At 46.2% G+C, this 19,669-nt stretch overlaps 1 protein-coding gene and 1 long non-coding RNA gene across 10 annotated transcripts in view; one reads left to right on the top strand and one right to left on the bottom strand.

Moving 5' to 3' along the window:
* Nucleotides 1-19,669, top strand: part of Sfmbt2 (Scm-like with four mbt domains 2) — a 194,563-nt gene that overhangs the window by 44,200 nt on the left and 130,694 nt on the right. For 8 of the 9 annotated variants that reach the window (XM_006254210.5, XM_006254216.5, XM_006254215.5 and 5 more), the window contains 2 exons: nucleotides 15,283-15,371; nucleotides 17,176-17,422. In XM_006254210.5, the coding sequence (XP_006254272.1) occupies nucleotides 15,283-15,371; nucleotides 17,176-17,422 (336 nt within the window). Of the gene's footprint in view, nucleotides 1-15,282; nucleotides 15,372-17,175; nucleotides 17,423-19,669 lie in introns of those variants that run through there. The other variant, XM_039095776.1, reaches the window with a different exon arrangement.
* Nucleotides 13,332-14,825, bottom strand: LOC134482735 (uncharacterized). The gene is made up of 2 exons (XR_010059235.1): nucleotides 14,644-14,825; nucleotides 13,332-13,750 (listed from the first exon to the last, which is right to left on the bottom strand). It is a non-coding gene; the product is annotated as an uncharacterized LOC134482735 (long non-coding RNA).

Raw genomic sequence — 19,669 nt, 5'->3', positions numbered from 1 at the left:
TCAGAGCACTTGGGCCTGGAGTATAGACCGTTGCGGCCCACCATGTGGGTGTTGGGCAGCCAGTCCTGGAGCCATCTCTTTAGCTCCCAAACATTAAGGTTTCTTTGGTGGGATTCATGCTCGTGTAAGGAACATTCGCTGTTTGGACCATGGCATTTCTCTCTAGAACATTCCATGTTTAGTCAGTGTGAATTGAATACAAACGGGACTGGGTCGTGTGTGTGTGTGTGTGTGTGTGTGTGTGTGTGTGTGTGTGTGTGTGTAATTTCACAGTGTGAAAAAAGTTTCAGAAGTATTGAAAACTCCTTAGTGTCTTCTTATTCCGTGCCCACTGAGAGGCTTATGTTGCCAGAGTCCCGGAGAAACCTCACTAGAGTTTGGAGGGGGCTTTCATACAAGTGAGGAACTGAAATGATGAGATAGAAGCCAGCTTCCTTCTTTTCTAGGAATGACGTCTTGGCGCATGTCAATGATTTGATTATGGCGGCCTGAGTTGAAACCATGAAGTTCACAGCTGTGTCTGGAGCAGAACAGGCAGAGCCACAAAACATTGGGGATAGGGTCTTAGGACTCTTTTAAGAAAGATGCCAATGCGTATTTTAGGTTTAGGGAGGAAGAGGGCCGTGTCCCCAGGCCAATTTCCAGGTGTTCTCACTGGGTACCCCTGCCATCTTCCAGACGGTTTTACGCCAAATCGCTCACTGTCCTGCTGTGCTTTACAGAAATGTGAGCTCACCTTCTCCTTCTAAAGGGCGAGACAGCCATTTTCATTCCAAAGAAGAGGCCCTTTCATGTTAAGAGTCATCCTGTAATAAAACCCGTCATTTTGTTAATTAAAAAGATTACATGGAAGGCCCCTAGAGATCAGGTCTCGTGAACTTCGGCAGACGACTGTTGCTTAGGGCGGTGTGTACTGATCCACCCAGGAGAGGGCCGAGATGCTTGGCAGGTCTGCTTTGTCTCCAAGAGGAGCGGCTGTCGTATGATAATTCCGCCATTTGCCTTTATGATGGTTCTCTTCACTGTCAGCTTGAGGGGGATTTAGACCCTCCTGGGAGGCACAGCTCTGGCACAGCCTGTGAGGTAGAAGCCACCTAAATATGGGCGGTACTGTCATGCCCCGAGAAGGGGCACCAGACCGAAAATACGGGGAAAGGAGGAGGCAACTGAGTCACGGCACCTGACTCTGCTCACGGACTCCGGACGCAAAAGCGTTCAGCACCCCCAGGCTCCAAGCCTCTCGCCACAACAGACAGAACCTTCAAATTGTGAGCCAAAAGAAACCCTTCTAGCCCTAAATTGCTTTATCAGTTATTTTTGTCATAGCAGAGAAACGCAGCACATATAGAATCAGTGTTGTAAGAATCTTCTTTGGAATTTGCCTGGTATGATCCACACACTGACGCAAAACAGGCAGATCTGCACGTCTCTCTCTCTGAACAGAATTACTGAATGCCCCGAAATGACAGCAGCCACTGCTCAGCAAGTGTGACTTCTTTATAGCTGTTGATCTTACAGTCTACCTACGGTGACATACTCCTTTGATGAGAAAATACTTGAGTAAGTCTCTTGGGGGAAAGAAAAGAGAAAAAAAAACAGTACAGATAAAAGGTTTCCAAATATAAGCCCCTCCAGTGGCTTGAAGTTGCTGTTCCCCTCTGATTTTCTCTGGGCGTGTGTCTGAGGTGGAGGACACCTCCTCCTCACCAGCTCGTTTCATTCATACCATGGGCCCAGACATTGCAGAATAGCTCATGAAAGGACCAAGTCCTTCGAGGAAGCACCAGATTAAAAAAAAATACAGTCATTGATTAATTTTTAAGAGTCAGCAGCTGCACACTCAAGCATCTAGTTTGATAGGGAAGGAAAGGAAAACAAATGTCTTGGTTTTAAATTGCCTTGTGTGTATGACAGCATATTAAAGTAATGAGGGCAATTCATCTTGCCACGTTGGGCTTATCAAACTTTGCTTCCTCTGCGCGCGCGCTCTCTCTCTCTCTCTCTCTCTCTCTCTCGTGTGTGTGTGTGTGTGTGTGTGTGTGTGTGTGTGTGTGTACTGCCTGTTACATGTGTGTCCAGTGCATGTGCACACATGTATGTATGTATTTGGAAATCAGAGGTCAGTCAATACCAGGCATCTTCCTCCTCCAATGACTCTCCATGTTGTATATTGAGGCAGAGTCTCTCACTGAACTCAGGGCTTGCTCATCCTGGCTAACACAAACTGAATTCTGGTCCTCATCCAGTTGCTGCAAGCTCTTCTATTACATATCCTGCTCTTCTCTGTCCGTCCCCTCCCCCTCCGCTCCCCACCCCCTTCCTCTCTGCCAGGTTCATCCCTATGCTTTCTGTACTATTAAACGATAGACCACAGATAGCAAGACAAACAAACCATGAATCACTAGCAGGTAGTCGAGACTCTACCCAGACACAAAGCTATCTTCCTTGCTTTCCTAAAGGTTTAGGTCAGGTAAAGAACATACTAGCAAGCGCAAGGCCTCGGGTTCGGTCCCCAGCTCTGAAAAAAAGAAAAAAAAAAAAGAACATACTTGTAGGCATGCCTCCTAGATGATTCTAAATCCAGCCAGGCTGACAAGGAAGATTAACCATCAAATGTCCAAGTTGTCTCCTTAGGGAAACCCCAGAGAAACCCTAATCTCCAGGGAGAGAACTTAGTGATAACAGCATGAACATCCTGAATGTGTCCCTCCCCAACCCTCCCGCCTCGTGCTCTCATGAATCTGCTTGTTGCGAGGGTCTCTTCCTGACTCCAGGCAGCATTAATAGCCAGCCCCGCACATACACAGCCAGCAGATACTCGAGTTGGAGTAATTGCTGTCTTCTCAGTGTGCTTTCTAATTCCGGGGGAAACTTTGTTCTTTAGGTGACTCATGGCGCTGTGCCATGCTGTCACCTTGGATTACAACTTCCACTTGTAGGGTGGTGACAACTTGCGTTTTTGCAGCTCCTTGTCATTCTTCAAGAATATATATATATGTGTGTGTGTGTGTGTGTGTGTGTGTGTGTTTGATTTTTGTTTTTAATGATAGTTCTCATAGCTATACCAATGATCCTTTATTTATTTAATCTCATGTTCGGTCTGGGCAGCTCTATGCTGAGACACCCTGTGACCAGGTCTACTGAGGTTCAGTTATCTGATGACAACCCTCCCCCCCCCTTACCTAATGCTCATGGTGATACCGTCTTTCCTATTTTGTCAGATTTATTTATTTATTTATTTATTTGATATACATCGTTCTGCCTGCATGTATGCCTGCATGCCAGGAGAGGGCGCCAGGTCTCATTGTACGTGGTTATGAGCCACCCCTGTGGTGGATGGGAATTGAACTCGAGACTTTTAGAGCAGACAGTGTCCTCAACCTCTGAGCCATCTCTCCAGCCCCTATTTTGTTGCTTTAAAAAAAAATGATTGAATTCCATAACTCACTCTAAATTGCAATAAAGGTCCAGGGGAGGAAGCTACCCTTCCGTTTAGGCAAGGTTCTCTAGGAACATTAAAGCAAGTTCTCTGCAGGAGCCCTCTGGTGGTTTGAATGATATGTCTCCCAGTCTCAGGCATTTGAATACTTGTTTGTAGCTCTTTCATGGGTTCCTGGTTTTACTACCCTTCTCCACTCTTATCCTACGCGCCGGCCAGCACTCCGTAGGAGGAAAGAAAGGCTAGAGAGGAAAGGTGGCATTGATAACGCTAGGCTCCTTCCTGTTGATTGGGGGGAGCAGAGGTTTTCAGGTCAATCCTGATCTCTGTCTTAAGGATATCACCAACCAGCAGCAGGCCGAGCAGCTGCGGCCACACCCCTCTCAGGGCACTAGCATTTCTACACCCTCTCAAGAGTCCCCAGAATTTCAAACATCGTACACTTACCAAAACCAATGGCCTCTGGCGAAATCATGACCTTACCAGTGGACAGTCTGAAGCCACCCCATATCCCACCCCTGGGATTGAAACAAAAACATCTTCCTGTAACATTTCTAGGTTTTTAAAGGAACCAAAATTCTCACTCTATGGTCCCCAGTTGCTAGTGCTGTTTGGGTGGGAATAGAGGGTGTGGCTTTGTTGGAGGAACTAAACCTCTGGGGTTGAGAGTTTGAAAGACCCAGTTCACGGTCTGCCTGCTTGAGGTTCGAGGAGTGAACTCTGAACCACTGACCCAGTTGCTGTTCCTGCCACCCGCTGCCTGGCTTTGCCACCGTAGAGCGTGGGGTCATATGGGGTCGCATGGGGAGGCAGATGGGGCTTACTGGCCAGCCAGAACCAGTGAGCTGCAAGTTCAGTGAGAGACCCTATCTCAGACAGATAAGGTAGAGTTCAGTGGAGGAAGACAAGTGATGTTGATCTCTGGCTGACGAGAGCGTGGACCCACACATGCCCATGCACCCCATACACAATTTACATAAAACACATCTACACACACACACACCCGCAGATGTTTTGACTAGTTTTTATGTTATGGTAGACAGACTAATACATGACCCGGAACTCCTTCAGATAAGGACCGTGGGTAACTGAACACATACATTGGGAAAGCAGGCAGAGCATGCTGCATTAGCACTGGAGAGTTAGTAAACATGGGAGTCCCTTGGTCATACCAGACACAGCAGAGCAATCATAAACGTACACTAAGTCAGGCATTCAGTTAGTGCGTTTGTACTTGCTTGCTTTTTTAATCCTGGCACCGATACAGACACTGCCTATAGGATTAAGGAGATCTGTGTTTAGTTCTCACTTTCAATTTGGTGAGTAGTAGATATGGCTTGGAATTAAGAGATGCTTTCATTTAAAGTAAACATGTTAGTGTCATAGGGGCAGTGTTGTTGGGTCGACTCTGTCTTCTTCTCAGGCGGAAGGGATAAGGCACTGGGGCTTCCCATAGCGCCCTAAAGGGTCCTTGCTACAGGATTAGTGTGAGCTCCCCCTCTGAGCAGGCAGGGAATTGTAGTTTCTCGGGCAGAGGAAAAAAACTTACTACCTGAGGACCCGGATCCTGCCCAGGCTTATAAGGACTGGACAGGGTGGAGGTGACAGGACAGAGATTTGGAAAGAGTACTTCTTCATCTCACACACAGGGATGAGCTCCATGGTACATGACAGGTGACAGACTTACCATTAGAGAGACAAATAGGCAGGCAAGTCACCGTGCTTGAGGAATTAGTTGGCTTGCACGTTTGTGTACGTGGGTGGCTGGCGGGACTGTCTGTGGGGTTGCCATGTTTCTTGAAAGCCCGTCTACTTAGAATGCGGCCATCTGACATCAAGAAGTTCCTGTGAGTTTGGGGTCAGCTTGGTCATACCTAAGGAGTCCCAGGACAGCCAGAGATACATAAACACAGACCTGTCTCAAAAAAAAAAATTAGAATACTCATGGGCACCTCGAATAGTACCAATGTTTTAAAGAGGAATCGATTATGCAGATACCCTTCAGGTGGGGCATGTGGGCTAGACCCTGACAAATGACATCCTCCTCTGGCAGGCAAAGGTGAACTCACCAACTGGCATGATTTCAGGCACCCGGCTAGCTGTCTTTACGGTCCATTTAGTTATCAACACATTATCACGACTCGTAATTTGCCAGAAAAGAATGGAACATGGACAATGCTTGAAGTCCTGGCTTCGGGCGAGTGCGTCCAGGGGTCCTCGGGCATTGCAGTAGCACTGAGCTAATGATGAGTTAGGTCTCCGTGTTGGCCTTGAACTCCTCTGCTTTGGGAAATGCAGTCTCGATCCATGACTTACGTCTGCGTGCCTCCTCCAGCGTATGGTGGGCTGCCTCCTGTCCATCGCTCAGTTCTTCCCCAGGCTTCCTGGTTGTGTGGTATAGGCCGTGTCATGTGCTTATCCACATCTGATCCCCCCCTCCCCCCCAGGAGCCTTTGGCTGCGCTTGCCTCTCTTCTGGTCCATGTCAAAGTTATCTTACTGAGCTTCTGTCACTACCCTTTCCCAGCCAGAAGCCTTACCATTTTCCTTGCCAATCTGATAAAAATCCAACAGTCTCATTCACTAATTAGAACACTGTGTAAACACAAGTCTTGCTGAGGGAGGTCAAGCGTTTGTCCCCCGTGAAGCATTTTACCATCTGTTTTCAGCGTGTTCCCCCGTGTGTGCCTTCTGCTATGATCAAGAAGGACAGACTCAGCATCCCATTTCCTCAGAAACTGGGAAATACTTCCAGCTTTCCTTGTGTGTTCCTTGTCCAGACACGTGTCTGGACCCGAATGTCTATACCTAAATGTCTAAGTAGCAACAGCAGCTGCTTATTAGGGCTCACTGTTAGGTTTGTCATTGTTCTCTCTCTCTCTCTCTCTCTCTCTCTCTCTCTCTCTCTCTCTCTGGCGGGACGTGGGTGCGGGTGTACGTATGGGTGCGTGGTCCTTTGGGTGCACATGTTTGTGTGCATGTGGAGGCCAGAGTCAACCTTGAATACTATTCTTCAGGATATTATTTCCTTTGTTTTTGAGACAAGGTTTCATTAGCCTGGCGCTCCCTGACTCAGCTAAGCTGGCGGCCAGTCAAGTTCCCAGACAGATGCACCTGCCTCTCCCTCCTAGGTTTAAAGATTAGAAGTGCTTGCTACTTTGCTTGGCTTTTCCACGTGAGTTCCGGAGATCAAACTCAGAACCTCATACTTGCAGGGCAAGCGCTTTAAGACTAAACTGTCGTCTCTGCTGTGGTCTGCGTTGTTCATGTTTAGCCTACGGGTGGAGGGCAGTGCTACTGACCCTTTTTACAGAAGAGGAACGGGAAAGCCAGATGCTTCTGATTTGGATTATTTTGGACATAAATTGTAGCCCGTGTTTTCTGGTGAGCCAGACTGGTTAGGATGAAAACACACAATGAGACGCCGTTTAAAGAATGGTCTCCTGATTACAGGTGCCACGCCAGATACATTTGTATCTTGGGTCTGAAAACTTGGTAACATCAACCTAAAGATTTATTTTGGTTCACATTTTGAGAAGTTTTGGTTTGTGATTTCTAAGCCGTGTACCCCTGGGAAGAGACTCCTGATGATGGGGTTATGCGGTGGAGTTTTTCAAATTCCGGTGGACCGGGGAGCAGAGGAGGGGGTATAGCCGGAAGACAGATGACTGAAACCTGTCCCTAGTGACATACTGCTGCCAGTTACGCCCCAAATGCTAAAGGAGCCACGGCCTCCTAAGGCACCCCCACCTGACTGACACAGCATCCAAAACCTAGCCGAAGCGGTACAGTCCAGATTCTGACCCACATCTGTGGTCCGAACGAAGGTGGCAGGGTAGAGAGGTTCAGGAGATCTGATGGTGGAAATTCCAGGTAAACAAAATAACTGAGAATCAGGAGAATCCAATAATGCCATTCCAGAATGAATACTTGGGTTTCATTGGAAGGTGGGGAAATAAAAGCCCTGGTTCTAGGTGGAAGGCAGACATCAGGTGGGGGTGAGTCTTCACACAGGAAGGCCCACCTTTGAGTTTTAGTCACTTTTGTCTACAGCAGACTGTATGAACCCAGCCCCATTGCAAAAACAGTCTGCCTTATCGGCTCACCTGATTCATATCGTAATCTTGCATATATATACTCAGAATAATTCTTGAAGAAGGGTCAGGGCACCATGGCCAATCGACACATGAATAGCTACCACGGTGGATCTTACTATCTTGTTGTGTGTGTGTGTGTGTGTGTGTGTGTGTGTGTGTGTGTGTGTGTGTACAGGCATGCGCACACACTGATGGATGGAATTTGGTGTTCTGTGACCTTGGCAGTTTAATGTCCTTGTCTTTTTGAATAGCTGCGCCAAGAAAGGTTGTGTGAAAGTCTCCGAGCGTGAGCTTGAGTTCCAAGTCCTAGAAACTGCACTCACTCAGGAGTAGAACGAGTGATGCCCGCTCCTGAGAGGATCTTGGGTTTTGTTTGCATAGTTGCCTGGAGCTTCATTGCCGTGGCTTTGACATAACCAATCATGAAAGTCTCGGGCTTGTTGCTGGAAATGCCTCTTCTGTAAGCGGTAATGGGCAGACGCGTCATTTTGCTACTGGGGAAAATAGAAAGTGGCTGAAGCTGTTCGGTATTCCGTGCTGATCAGTGCCTCTCAGTGCAGACACATCGCTCCCCTCTCTCGAAAATAAAGTATTTGGGAAGCAATCCTGAAACTTAAAGAGACAGTGATTCCACTTCAGGCTTTTATTAACAAGTTCTGACTTGCATTTTTCAGTCTGGATTAATTTCAGTGTTGTTCGACTCAGTTTCCTGTTATTTTTGTATGTGTGTGCGCGCGTATGTGTGCAGACGCACATGCCTGTGCAGAAGAGGTCAGGCCTTGACACTAGATGTTGTCACCAGGTGCTTTGCATATTAATTTTTAACTAAGTGTCTCTCACTGCCTCAAGCTTTGACTGGGTAGCCAGACTAGCAAGTTCTGGTGCCTAACCTGCGGCCGCCCCGCTCAATACCAGGCGAGCTGCATATGCTACCACAGCCAGCTTTTTATTCAGCTGTTGGGGACTCTCCTGACTGAGTGTCGCCAGCTCCAATTTCACATTACCAAAACCCAGGCAAAAGTAATAAAAACGAACCTATCAGATGAATAAATGTGGTAAAAAGGAAAACTTCTTTTCCTTATTTTTCTTCACTTGGAAGTAACCGGCGAGGAGATAGGCATTTGAGGGAAATTATCCAGTTCTGTGGAGAAATGCTTTCCCGGGAAAAGATCTGACGTTGGACATTTAACTGAGCAGAGAGGGGCCTCGAGTCACGTGGTGCCGTCAGATAACACCAAGCTCTCAGCCGGCCGGGTTCCTCTCCACTGCCTGGTTTAGTGATCTGCCGTGATTGCTTCGCCCGAGTTGCCAAGCACAGTTTACAGTGTGAATCTGCGTTACTTTGCAGTTCATTCTCATTATGGTCCGCAGACATATGGGTCTGTTGTGGGCTTGGCTCCAGAGCACAGGGAATAACTGCTTCAAGGGCAAGCCACAGTCCATTTGGGAGCCGAATTCAGCATATTGTATAGCTCTTGTCCTCGGAGGAGGAAGGTGGACGGCTTCATGTTGACGTGCTACAGCCATTCCATGTAGCCAAATGTGGGAGCATCGTCAACTCTGCCGACTTTTCTTTTCTGCCTCGTGAAAGTGAGCTCTGTAGTGTCACCACCTGGTCAGCGATTAACATCTCAGTTTTAGGGTTTTATGATTAACCCCATCTTCAGGCTTTATAACTTCCTATCCGGAAAGAGTCAGTAATACCATTTTAATACAGAGACACCCTTTCTGAGGGCTGTCGCAGCTGCCAAAGAAATAATTATTGAGTGGAGGCTGGGTGGCCCAGAGCAGTTCCACTTGGCTAATCTGATAATTATTGGTGGGTATTTATAGAAGGATGTATAACTGAAGCCCCAGAGACGATTGAACGGGAGGCTCTTTCTGGCGTATTGCCTAGAATGTGGGATCTAAGGCAAAACTTTTAGGTGTTCCCCATTCAACGTTTCTTTGCTAGCCTCTTTCACCCTGGGCTTGACCATCTCTACAACCCCGGGTCCTTACTTCCTTATTTGTGTCCGGCAAAGAGGTAGAAGATGTTCTCTCGGGTTCCCCAAGCCTGCAGTTGGTTGTCTAGGAGTGGGCAGACAGTTACAACAGCCATGCCTCAGCCTCTCAGAACTAGACTTACGTCATCACGCATGCAATGCTGTTTGCTCCCGGCCTGAAGATGGTCCGATTTTGTAAGTAATTTTTAAAAAATCATTGTGGGCCAGGGAAATGAAAAGAATTTTTTTAAAAAAAAATTATCGATTTCTGCAGTGGAAGGAAATAATTTGAATGAATTGCAAATGATCTTCACAGGCACCTCTGTGCCAGCCTTTTCTTGGACTGTCCTCTTGCGGTACCTCGGAAATAAATCCAGTTTTTAAAAGAGGCATTAAGAAGTGCAGTGACAAGTGTAGTTACAGCAGATAGATTTAGCGCGTGTATTTTATCTGCATAATCTGATTGTAATTTATATGTCTTCGGCCCAGATAAAGCAAAGCCATTCCTTATTACTAAATTCTTCTCTTTGTCAACATGATGTGAGCGGGATATTGACTTTAACTGAAGGCTGGTGATTAATCACCGCAGCTCGCAGGGAGATCATTTATTGCTTTGTGTAGCTGAGTGACTGCTGGTGGAGCTGCGAGTCAATCACGATAAACCCAAGCGGGTTAGTTGTTCTTGGCTGACAGTGGATGACGTGATGGATTTATTAGCCATATTCTCGATTAAAGATCTCTTTACATTCTTAGCCAGGCAGACAGCAAAGAGGAAAATAACAAGCCACCATCCATGGGAGAATCTGCTTGTTTGCAAAGTAGAGTCAAGCCAAATGACTGTCTCGGGAGATGAATCGCGATGATAAAACCACTGGCACGACTCAACTCGTGATTACTTTTGTCCAGTTCAAAACCGGCAGCGGTGTTCATAGTCATTTGGGCATTGGCTAGACTTGGAAGAAAAAGTCGTCGGATGAAGTTACGCAGGTGCCATGGGGGACTCATTTCTAATTTATTGTTAAATATCATCGCCCTGACCGAATTTGCAACTCAGGCCGACCGCCTCACTTCTCCACGTACCTGGATACATTTTCCCTTGTAGATGTATAGGAACTGTAGAGCTACTCAGTGCTAACTAAGGTTGCTTAGTAAAGGAAGAGTCTAGGGGCTGGCAAGATGTCTCAGTGGGCAAAGTACTTGGCACAGAAGCCTGAGCAACCTGAGTTATAGCTCTGGTGCCCACATACAGGTAGACGGGGAGAGCCAGCTGTATCAAGTTGTCCTCTGACGTCGACATGGGCACCGTGACACCCACTCACCAATACGTGTCCGATTCACACACGATAATACTAGTAAATAAAACTGGGGAAAAAGTAGAAAATGTCAGGGAAGATCGACCCAGGGAAGGAAGAAGCCCAAAGCAAATGGCGATGACTCCAGGGGTTATCCTGTGCGCCTATCAATCCACTCGGGACTCCTCTTCTTTATTGAAGATTGGAGTGGGCCACCTACTTTATTGAAATGCCTGGAGCGCTACATAGTATGTTAGTCAGTTGCCTGCTGCCTCTTCCTTTGTGGGAGTCCAGGACAGTGACAGTGTCCTCTGGAGTCATCTGTACCGACGGGCACAATCAGTGGCACAAGATGGGCAGGCGTTGGACGTGTCCTCTTGTTCTTGTGAGTACTCAGCTCCTGACATTTCTCCAGTCTTCATGTTGTCCTGTTTCACCTTGTCCGTTCTGGCCTACGGTGTGTGCTGGTTAGAGAGGCATTTCTTCTGCGTGTGTACGTGGTGTATATGTATATACATGTATGCAGATGTATATGCAGGTGCCAGTGCACGTGTGTGTGCTAGGGATGTGTGGAATTGGCGTCTCATCGTCTGTGATCCCTTCACCACCTTGTGTTCAGAGACAGGGTCTCCCCCTGAGTCTGAAGCACATGGGTTTAGCTAAACCGACTGGCCTGCAGGGCTTCTCCTTCTTGTGGACTTCCACTTTGGGATTATAGATGGGTGTTTCTGTTCCACTTTGCCTGTGAGTTCTGTAACTTGAAAGCAGGTCTTCTTGCTTGTGTGGCAAACTATTACTAACTGAGCTTTCTCCCCAACCCTGGAGAGGCGTTTCTAAGGATTTAATAAAGCTGTGCTATTTGGCTGGAGAGCAGTCGGACCATTATGTTAATATATATGTTTGAAGCTATTTCCCTAGTGCTCTGTCTGAACCATTGGTTTCCAATTGGGGAAGATTTGCCACCTAGTTACCTTTGAAATTCTCTGGGAGCGAGTTATATTGTCAGAACACGGGGAGGTATTCCTGGCATTAATAGGAGAGTTTCAGGATACTGCCAAGTGTATGCAGCACACAAGACAGCTTCCTGCCACCAACAAAAGAATCGTCTGGCCTCAAGTAGCAGTAGTGTTAGCTTGAGACACTGGCCATAGCTGTAGCCATCTCTGGATTTGGTTGTTAAGCTTATGATTCTTGGACAAGTGGATGTTAGGTTGTACTTAGAGACAACGTCTATATAGGGAGCGATTGGGTTCTTTTATCTTTGTTTTGGTGTTTTAAAGCTCAAATTGCCCCATCTTCCCTTGGCTGAGGAAATAATAGTTGCGAAGTGATTGGGAAATGTGTTCCTCTCCCTCATCTGGTGTGAATTGTTTGTACCACAGAAGCTGATGAGTCGCTGCTTCTGTGGCTGACTTGAGAGTTTTCCTTTGGCAACTGCGAATCTCGTCTGGTCCGGTCTGGTTAGTGTTAACGAGAAGAAAAGCGTCAGTTAATATCTGTTACATTTTCGTTGCTGAAAAATAATTGTTAGTGCAAAGCCTCTTCACCCCCCCTCCCCCCAAACATAACGTCGTCTCCTGTGATCGAGAGAAGGAAGCTCGGGGAGATTGTGCACGCTCCGATTGCAGCTGGCCGTTTCCAGCGGGCCACATGTGTTAGTGCACATGAGCTCTGCCGATGTGATTAAGCAGGCAGGATTTATAGTCAGCGCTCGACATCACTGCGTGGCAGCAGCACTGCGGTGGACGTGTTCCTTTACACGTTCTAGCCCTTTCGTGAGCCTTACCCTGTCGTATTTCCTGACGCGCTGTGGCCGAACTTTTGCTTTGTTTTAAGGGTCACAGAGGACAGGTCCTTAGGGATTTACTCATTCGAAATTTCCTGTTTACTTATTGAGAGAGAAGAAAAAAAAAAGGTAGAGAGAGAGTCCAGAGCTAGGGTGGGCTTGCTTCTATGTGTTTGGCATGAATGTGTCCACACCTGCGGAGGCCAGAGGACAGCCTGTGGTGTTCTGTAGGATCCATGTCCCGCAGTGGCGGTGTTTCTAAGGACAGACTTGTCCTTCGTTTGAGACTTTAGACCTTTGAAGGCTAAATGGTGGCTGAAATAATTCTCTTAAATGGCACAAAATTTCTGAGACCTGTCCCACTGCTGTTTTTAAGTGAAGGTAGTCAGTGTCTCTCAGCAGACTACAGATCTGCCTTTCGTTCACTTTCCGGGATGTTCAGGATCCCTTCTGAGGGCTCCATGGAAAGAAACATGGAAGAAGACAGAAGGCCTCAGTAGCCCAGGGCCCAGCAGGGGCAGATTTCAGCACTCTCTACTCACCTCCCCAATTCTCTAGTCCTCGGGACAATTCAGATTTCACGGTTGCTTGTGTCTCCACAATGTGCTTGCATACTTCAGAATTTTAACATGAATGATAACGTGGACTACGTGTTTATCAGAGACAGCCCCGAAGAGGAAAATGAATTGTCTCCTCTTGTGTGTAGACAAAAGTTCTGTGAAGCATGGGGCCCCCTTATTGCTTTATTTGTGTTGTGATATGAGGCAGAATCCATGTTTTCCGAACACAGTTGTATATTTTGCCCTAATCTTGACATTTTTTAGTAGATAGGTATCTCCTGTCTAGGACTGTGCCATCTATTTACAAAAAATGGAGGGTCTGAATGCTTGGAGGCTTACAGCTAATTTTCTTCTTCTGTAAGAGCAAGAATTAGTTCAGAGCGGCCTCGTGGAGGATAAAAACAGTGTAAACAGGAGGTCTTTGTGGACAAAGCACAAGGGAAGTGCAAGCATCAGTCAATTTACTTCGTGTGTCTTCATGCCTTGTCTCAGTAGCCTTAGCCGTGCAGCCGGGCTAATGATTGGTGTAGTTGACTGGGGACGTAGCTTAGTGGCAGAGCATTTTTGAGGCTCTGGGCTTAATCCTTCATCACTGTGAGAAAAAGAACCAAATTATTTAAAAAGAAAGGCTATAGCATTGCAAACAGCAATTATTATATTCTCTACTGATGGCAACAGAGCTCCTGAAAAATCGTTTGTCCCCCACATATTAACATTTGTATTTCCAGATGTGCATGCATTTTTACAATAAGGAAAATTGTATTCTAGATGGGGCATGGGGACCCTAGGCGTAAAAGAAGTAAGAGGCAGGCCTGGGACCCAGAACTTTACTTTCCATCGTTGTAGGTGCAGAACATGGTGATGCTTTTTATTTGGGACTTGATAGGTGCTGGGTGACTGTTACATGACATGCATGTTCATGATGGTCAGAGATGGGGTTGTTGACGGGCCCCATTCTGATGCCAGTTTTGTTAAGACTTTGTGGAAACTTTAAAAATATTTGTGTGTGTGTGTGTGTGTGTGTGTGTGTGTGTGTGTGTGTGTGTGTGTGTGTGTGTGAGAGAGAGAGAGAGAGAGAGAGAGAGAGAGAGAGAGAGCCTATGTGTGCAAAGGGCAGACAGGGCAAGGGAAGTTGTTGGAACCCCTGGAAGTGGAGCTCAGTTCTGAACTGCCCTGTATGGGTGCTGGAACTTACCTGTGGTCCTCAGGAAGAGCAGCAACCCACCTCCCCGTGCCAGGCTACTAGTACTTGCTACCACACCAGTTCCCTCCCCTCTCCTCTCTTTCCTCCTCCCTTTACCCTTTCCCTTTTGTCTTTTTTATGGTTCTGGAGATGGAACTCAAGTCCTCATGCGTTCAGGGCAATTGCTGTACAGAACGAGCCCCCCCGCCCCCTCCCACCGTCTGCCTTTTTCAGTTGATGTCTCCAATGCCTTTCATTTTTCCATCGCTGTATGCCTTGCTATCCAGTGTAGGCTTTCGTACCTAGACACAGAAGCACCCGCTCTTCCTCTTTTATAGTCTTTGTTTTTGTTCAGACGTCTGTAGTCTTGTACAATTGCTGTTCTCAGACAGAGACCTCCACTTTATGAAGTCTCTGTGCTGAGGTCCCCGGCTGTCCGCTGAATGCCAGTTCTCAGGGAGGTATGCTCGCCCCGCCCCTCCCCGCTCCTCGTGCAGTCACCCTCATTAGCATACACTGTTTCCTCTTCCTTGAGCCCCGCCCCCTTTCCAGCCCACTTTCTAAGCCTGTTCTGTACTTCAGGACTTAGTTGTGTTTTCCCACTGAGCAATGTCGCTCTCCTGTGTTCTTTCGGAATTTTCCAAACTGCTGCCATGTGTTCATTGTTGCTTGAGACGGGTGTCTCAGTAGATGTAAGTCCTCAGTGAGGGCCATAGGTTCTTTCTCTCTCTAGATGCCCAGGTGCACAAAGGTATGAAGCCTATACTTGATAAGAGGCTGTAATTTCCTTACTCTCCACTTAATCATCAGGTGTAAAATTCAGGAACAAAAAGAAAAAAACAAAAAACACCAAACCACACTGGAGTGACATTAAGGAACAGAAACCTGCGATATGCCACTGATGTGTTGAAGTGTTTGCTTTTTCTCCCTTCTCTTGCTAGCTATCAAAGAGAAGTATGCCGACTGGGAGGAATTCCTCATACATGAATTGACTGGTTCTCGGACAGCACCTGCAAGCCTTCTGGAAGGTGTATGTATTGATATTAATGATCTATTATAGCCCTGAAGCACCCCGGTCCTGGGATGTCTATTGGCACCTTCGCGTATATCCTTCTGCGGATACATGTGGACACAGACGTTTTTATTCTCACAGCATAACTTCCTGTTGATTAACTGAATTCCATAGGTGATGGATTTGAGTGCTACCGACTGATGTTTTCCTGTATGATAGTCAATAATTGGGAAGTTTTCCCTGTTCCAGTTCATTTTAAAACCATGTATCAGAATGTCTTCCCATCACCCTCAAGCCTTACCTGGTAGGATAACTTGGTGGCAGGTGATGTGTAAGCATGTTTATCTGCTTACTGTCTCCTGGAGCCCGTTAATAAGTAACACCATCCATTGTTTATCTGGAGTGCGTAATCGCTCCCACCTACGCGCTACCCAAGACTACCGGCTAGCAATCTCCGTAAAACAAAAGGAGATATGGCTGACTGTACTGGAGTGTGGCTCAGGCAGATTTTAGGCATAGGAGAATTTGATCGAGTCTTGATGGTTTGTCTGAAAATGTGATAATGAAACATTACTAATTCTTATATGTACCTGAACAGGAAGACAAAGGCAATATGTCGTATGTAATTATTAAATTACCAACTCTGTCTCAAGGGTACCCTGGAAAGGGGGATCCTAAATGAATTACTGGGATGCATGTTTTCATTACTGTTACTGTTGTTGTTGTTGTCGTTATTATTATTATTACTATTAATTATTCTTAACCTTTATTTTCTTCCTTGGGAAAAGTATTAATACTTATGACAGCTACCATGTGATATGGCATATGCAAATGTTTTATGTTGGTTTTTCCTGATATGTTTATCTGAATGGCTGTTTTCGACCATTGGGTTAAAAGGCCACAATGATGATCAGTCATCTATTCAGGGGCGAGTTGCCTCACCACGTTAACTGTTAAACATGTTCACCTAAGTAGCCGGCTAGAGGGACTCTCTTCACAAGCCAAGAAGAAGGTTACTCAGAAAGGGCAGAACTTACAGGTTTTCCAAACCAATGCCCAAGCGAAGGAGTAGAAAAACCTCACATAACATAGTCAAATGTTAGAAAGAAAAAAAATGCCTGCTCTTATAATCTTATAATCCCACCACTGGGGAAGCAGGGACAGGCAGATACCTGGGATTCACTGGCTGGCCAGTCTAGCTTAATCCCGTGTTCCAGGCCAGCCAGAGACCCTGTCCCTCTCAAAAACGGTAAAAGATGGCCGAGAAGCAGCACTTATGGTTACCCTCTGGCCTCCACGCGTGCATAAATGTGTCTCAGACATGTCACCTGCACACATCTGCAGGCTAATCTGTATATGATAAGGTGCTGGCTACTGTTAGATGACACCGTAAGGTGAACTTCTCTTAAGAAGTCATGGTATACATTTATAGCCCTATATTAGATATATCTGTCAATTTGAAAAAAAAATAGACTTTTCGTTATCTGGTGCACCTGAGAATAATTTTACTAAAAAAAAAGTTCTAATCCCTAATAAATGCAGTTTTATTTGGGAAGGTTAATTTGTTTGATTAAAACGATGGCATAAACTGTTGTTTTCTATTTACCTGTGAATTTTGCTGTTGGAAATGGTGTTGGTATGTGTATGTGTGCAAATGAGGAAAGGGTGATGAGGGGGTGACGGTTGTGCAGAGGATGGGGGTGGGGGTGATGTTTGGCAATTGGTGTGAGAAAAACAATGATTATCTTCTATTGTCAACTGTTTCCATGAGAACCTTGAAATATCAAGTTTAAAATACAGAGTTTTGCTTCTGTTTGAACAGCCTCTGCGAGGGAAAGGCCCAATAGACCTCATTACAGTTGATTCCTTAATAGAGCTGCAGGACTCTCAGAATCCCTTTCAGTACTGGATAGTTAGTGTGATTGAAAATGTCGGAGGAAGATTACGCCTTCGCTATGTGGGATTGGAGCACACTGAATCCTATGACCGGTGGTTATTTTACTTGGATTACAGACTTCGACCAATTGGTTGGTGTCAAGAAAAAAAATACAGAATGGATCCACCTTCAGGTGAGAGGCGGCGTTTGCTTTTCTTTCTCCTTGACGTGCTTGTGATGTGTCGAACTCCCGTGGGTGTGTCTCGGGACACACCCGCTTGTGCGTCTTTTACGCGCCAGTATATGGACCTTAGGTGTGTTAATGTCGGAGTCTTTTGGACGGAGAATAAAATCCAAGAGGCTGATGGGAAGCGTTCTCAGAGGAGAGCGTGGTGCCGTAGGACTCAGCAACATCAGCCAGCTCCATCAGCTGGTCCCATTCCAGTGGGGTCACTGGCTCGGAAATGAACGAACGAAAGGGGTGATCAGCTGGGGTTCTAGCATAGTCTCCCCGTTCCCTAGGGATCGTGGTCTTGGAAGCATATTCCACAATCCCTGTTTGCATGCCCATCTTCCTGACTACCTGTTTTCTGTTCACCCATCTACCCCTTCTTCTGACCACATTTAGCCGTCCATCACCCCTTGCACCCACCTGTGTATGCAGCTATGCAGAATGCAGCTGTGCAGTATGCAGCTATGCAGAATGCAGCTGTGCAGTATGCAGCTATGCAGAATGCAGCTCTGCAGTATGCAGCTATGCAGTATGCAGCTATGTATCCATTTGTGTGATCTGTCCTCTCTCATACTTTCCTCTCCTGCCTTTCTTTCTCCTCTCTTGGTGTCAGTTCATCTATACCCACTGTCTATTCACATTCGTCCAGTTCCCCATCCCCCACTTAACCACTTACCCAGCTCTGCATCCATTTCTGCATTTATACTGGCCGTTGATCACTCTCTCTGTCCATCTCTAGTCATTCATTTGCCCAGATTCGTCTGTAATACCACGCATCGGCCTGCTACCTTTGCATCCACTTATGCAACCAGACACCACCCACTCATTTCTGTCTGTCTGTCTGTCTATCTATCTATCTATCTATCTATCTATCTATCTATCTATCTATCTATCTATCTATAAAAAGTTCCTGTAACTTACTCATCATTATATAGCTAAGAAAGCTGAAATGAAGAATTAATCTGTTCTTTTTTTTTTTTCCTGTCAAGCAAGTTATTAATTGTAAGTAGCTTCAAGTGTACCGGCAAATGGCTTTGCATAGGCTTCACAGGGACAGCGTGTTCTGCCCTCTGACAGATGTAACTATTCCCCAAAAAATCTCCCATTTACAGGGTAGCCATTCGTAAATATTTATTATATTCCGTGTGATTCTATTTCTTCATCTGTTATGTTGTTTATTTTGATTCCTAAAATGCGGCGTCTGTTTGGTGTGGATCTCTTTCGCCAGCCATTTAAAGAATTGTGGCCGAGGTTAAGCAGCTTCTTCATCAACCCCCTCCCCCACTGCCAGCCTGTAGGGCTCAGCCTGGGGGTTGCCATTGGAATACCCAGGTCCTGGGCTCAGCGCATCTTACTGCCACTGCTGACCTATTACTGTTACAGACACTTTGGTGAAAAGCCTCAGAACGAAAATGTCACATTGTGCACGCGTTTAAACATGCCAATGAAGAAATATTTCCTCCTGACATATTTATTTTGTGGTCAGCCTTACAGGTATATTTAGAGGGAGTAATTAGTCCTCTGCTTCATTAAATTTGCTCCTGTGTTGGTTGCCAGCGTGAGTCTCGTGTACCCGAAAGGGAGAAGGTGTATTTACCTTACCTGTCCCTTGAGAGCTTTGATTGTGGGACATTTCCTGGTGCTGGACTCCACGTATGTGCATCCGTGTTGAATCTGACAGGAGCTTAGACATAGAACCTGGCATTTTATAATAGCCATATTGTTGCTGTCGACATCCTCACGAGCAGCGGAGAAATCCCTTTAGACCTTAAGCATTTGGTGGGGTAACAAACAGAGGTCCTGTCCATGCTGTGAGAAGAGCCTGAGCTTGGGTTTGCCTCGGGATTCATAACCTGGCAGGAGAAATTTACTTGTGGAGAAAGCGCGGCTGTGTAAATCTCAGCCCAGTGCCTAATTGCTTTATAAATTCCACAAGGAACTTATCCTTGCCGGTGCCAGGATTTATAGTAAAGCAAAGCATTTCTAGTCGCTTCTTATGTTCTTTGTTCTCCCCCCACCCCCTATGAAATCCCGGGACTACAGCTCCAATGCTTGAATGGAGGGAAAATCACCCTTTAAGAGACATTTGCTGCTGAGTGTTTCTCAGTTTTGGGTGGGACGTCTCTATCTTTACAAAGCACAAATAACTTGCTCTATCTGTCCTCGTATCTCTGGACATAATGTTGATTTTACAGAAGAACTTATGAA

Source organism: Rattus norvegicus, chromosome 17 (assembly GCF_036323735.1).
Source record: "Rattus norvegicus strain BN/NHsdMcwi chromosome 17, GRCr8, whole genome shotgun sequence".
Classification (NCBI taxonomy): Eukaryota; Metazoa; Chordata; class Mammalia; order Rodentia; family Muridae; genus Rattus; species Rattus norvegicus.
This window is presented reverse-complemented; position numbering and strand designations above follow the sequence as displayed.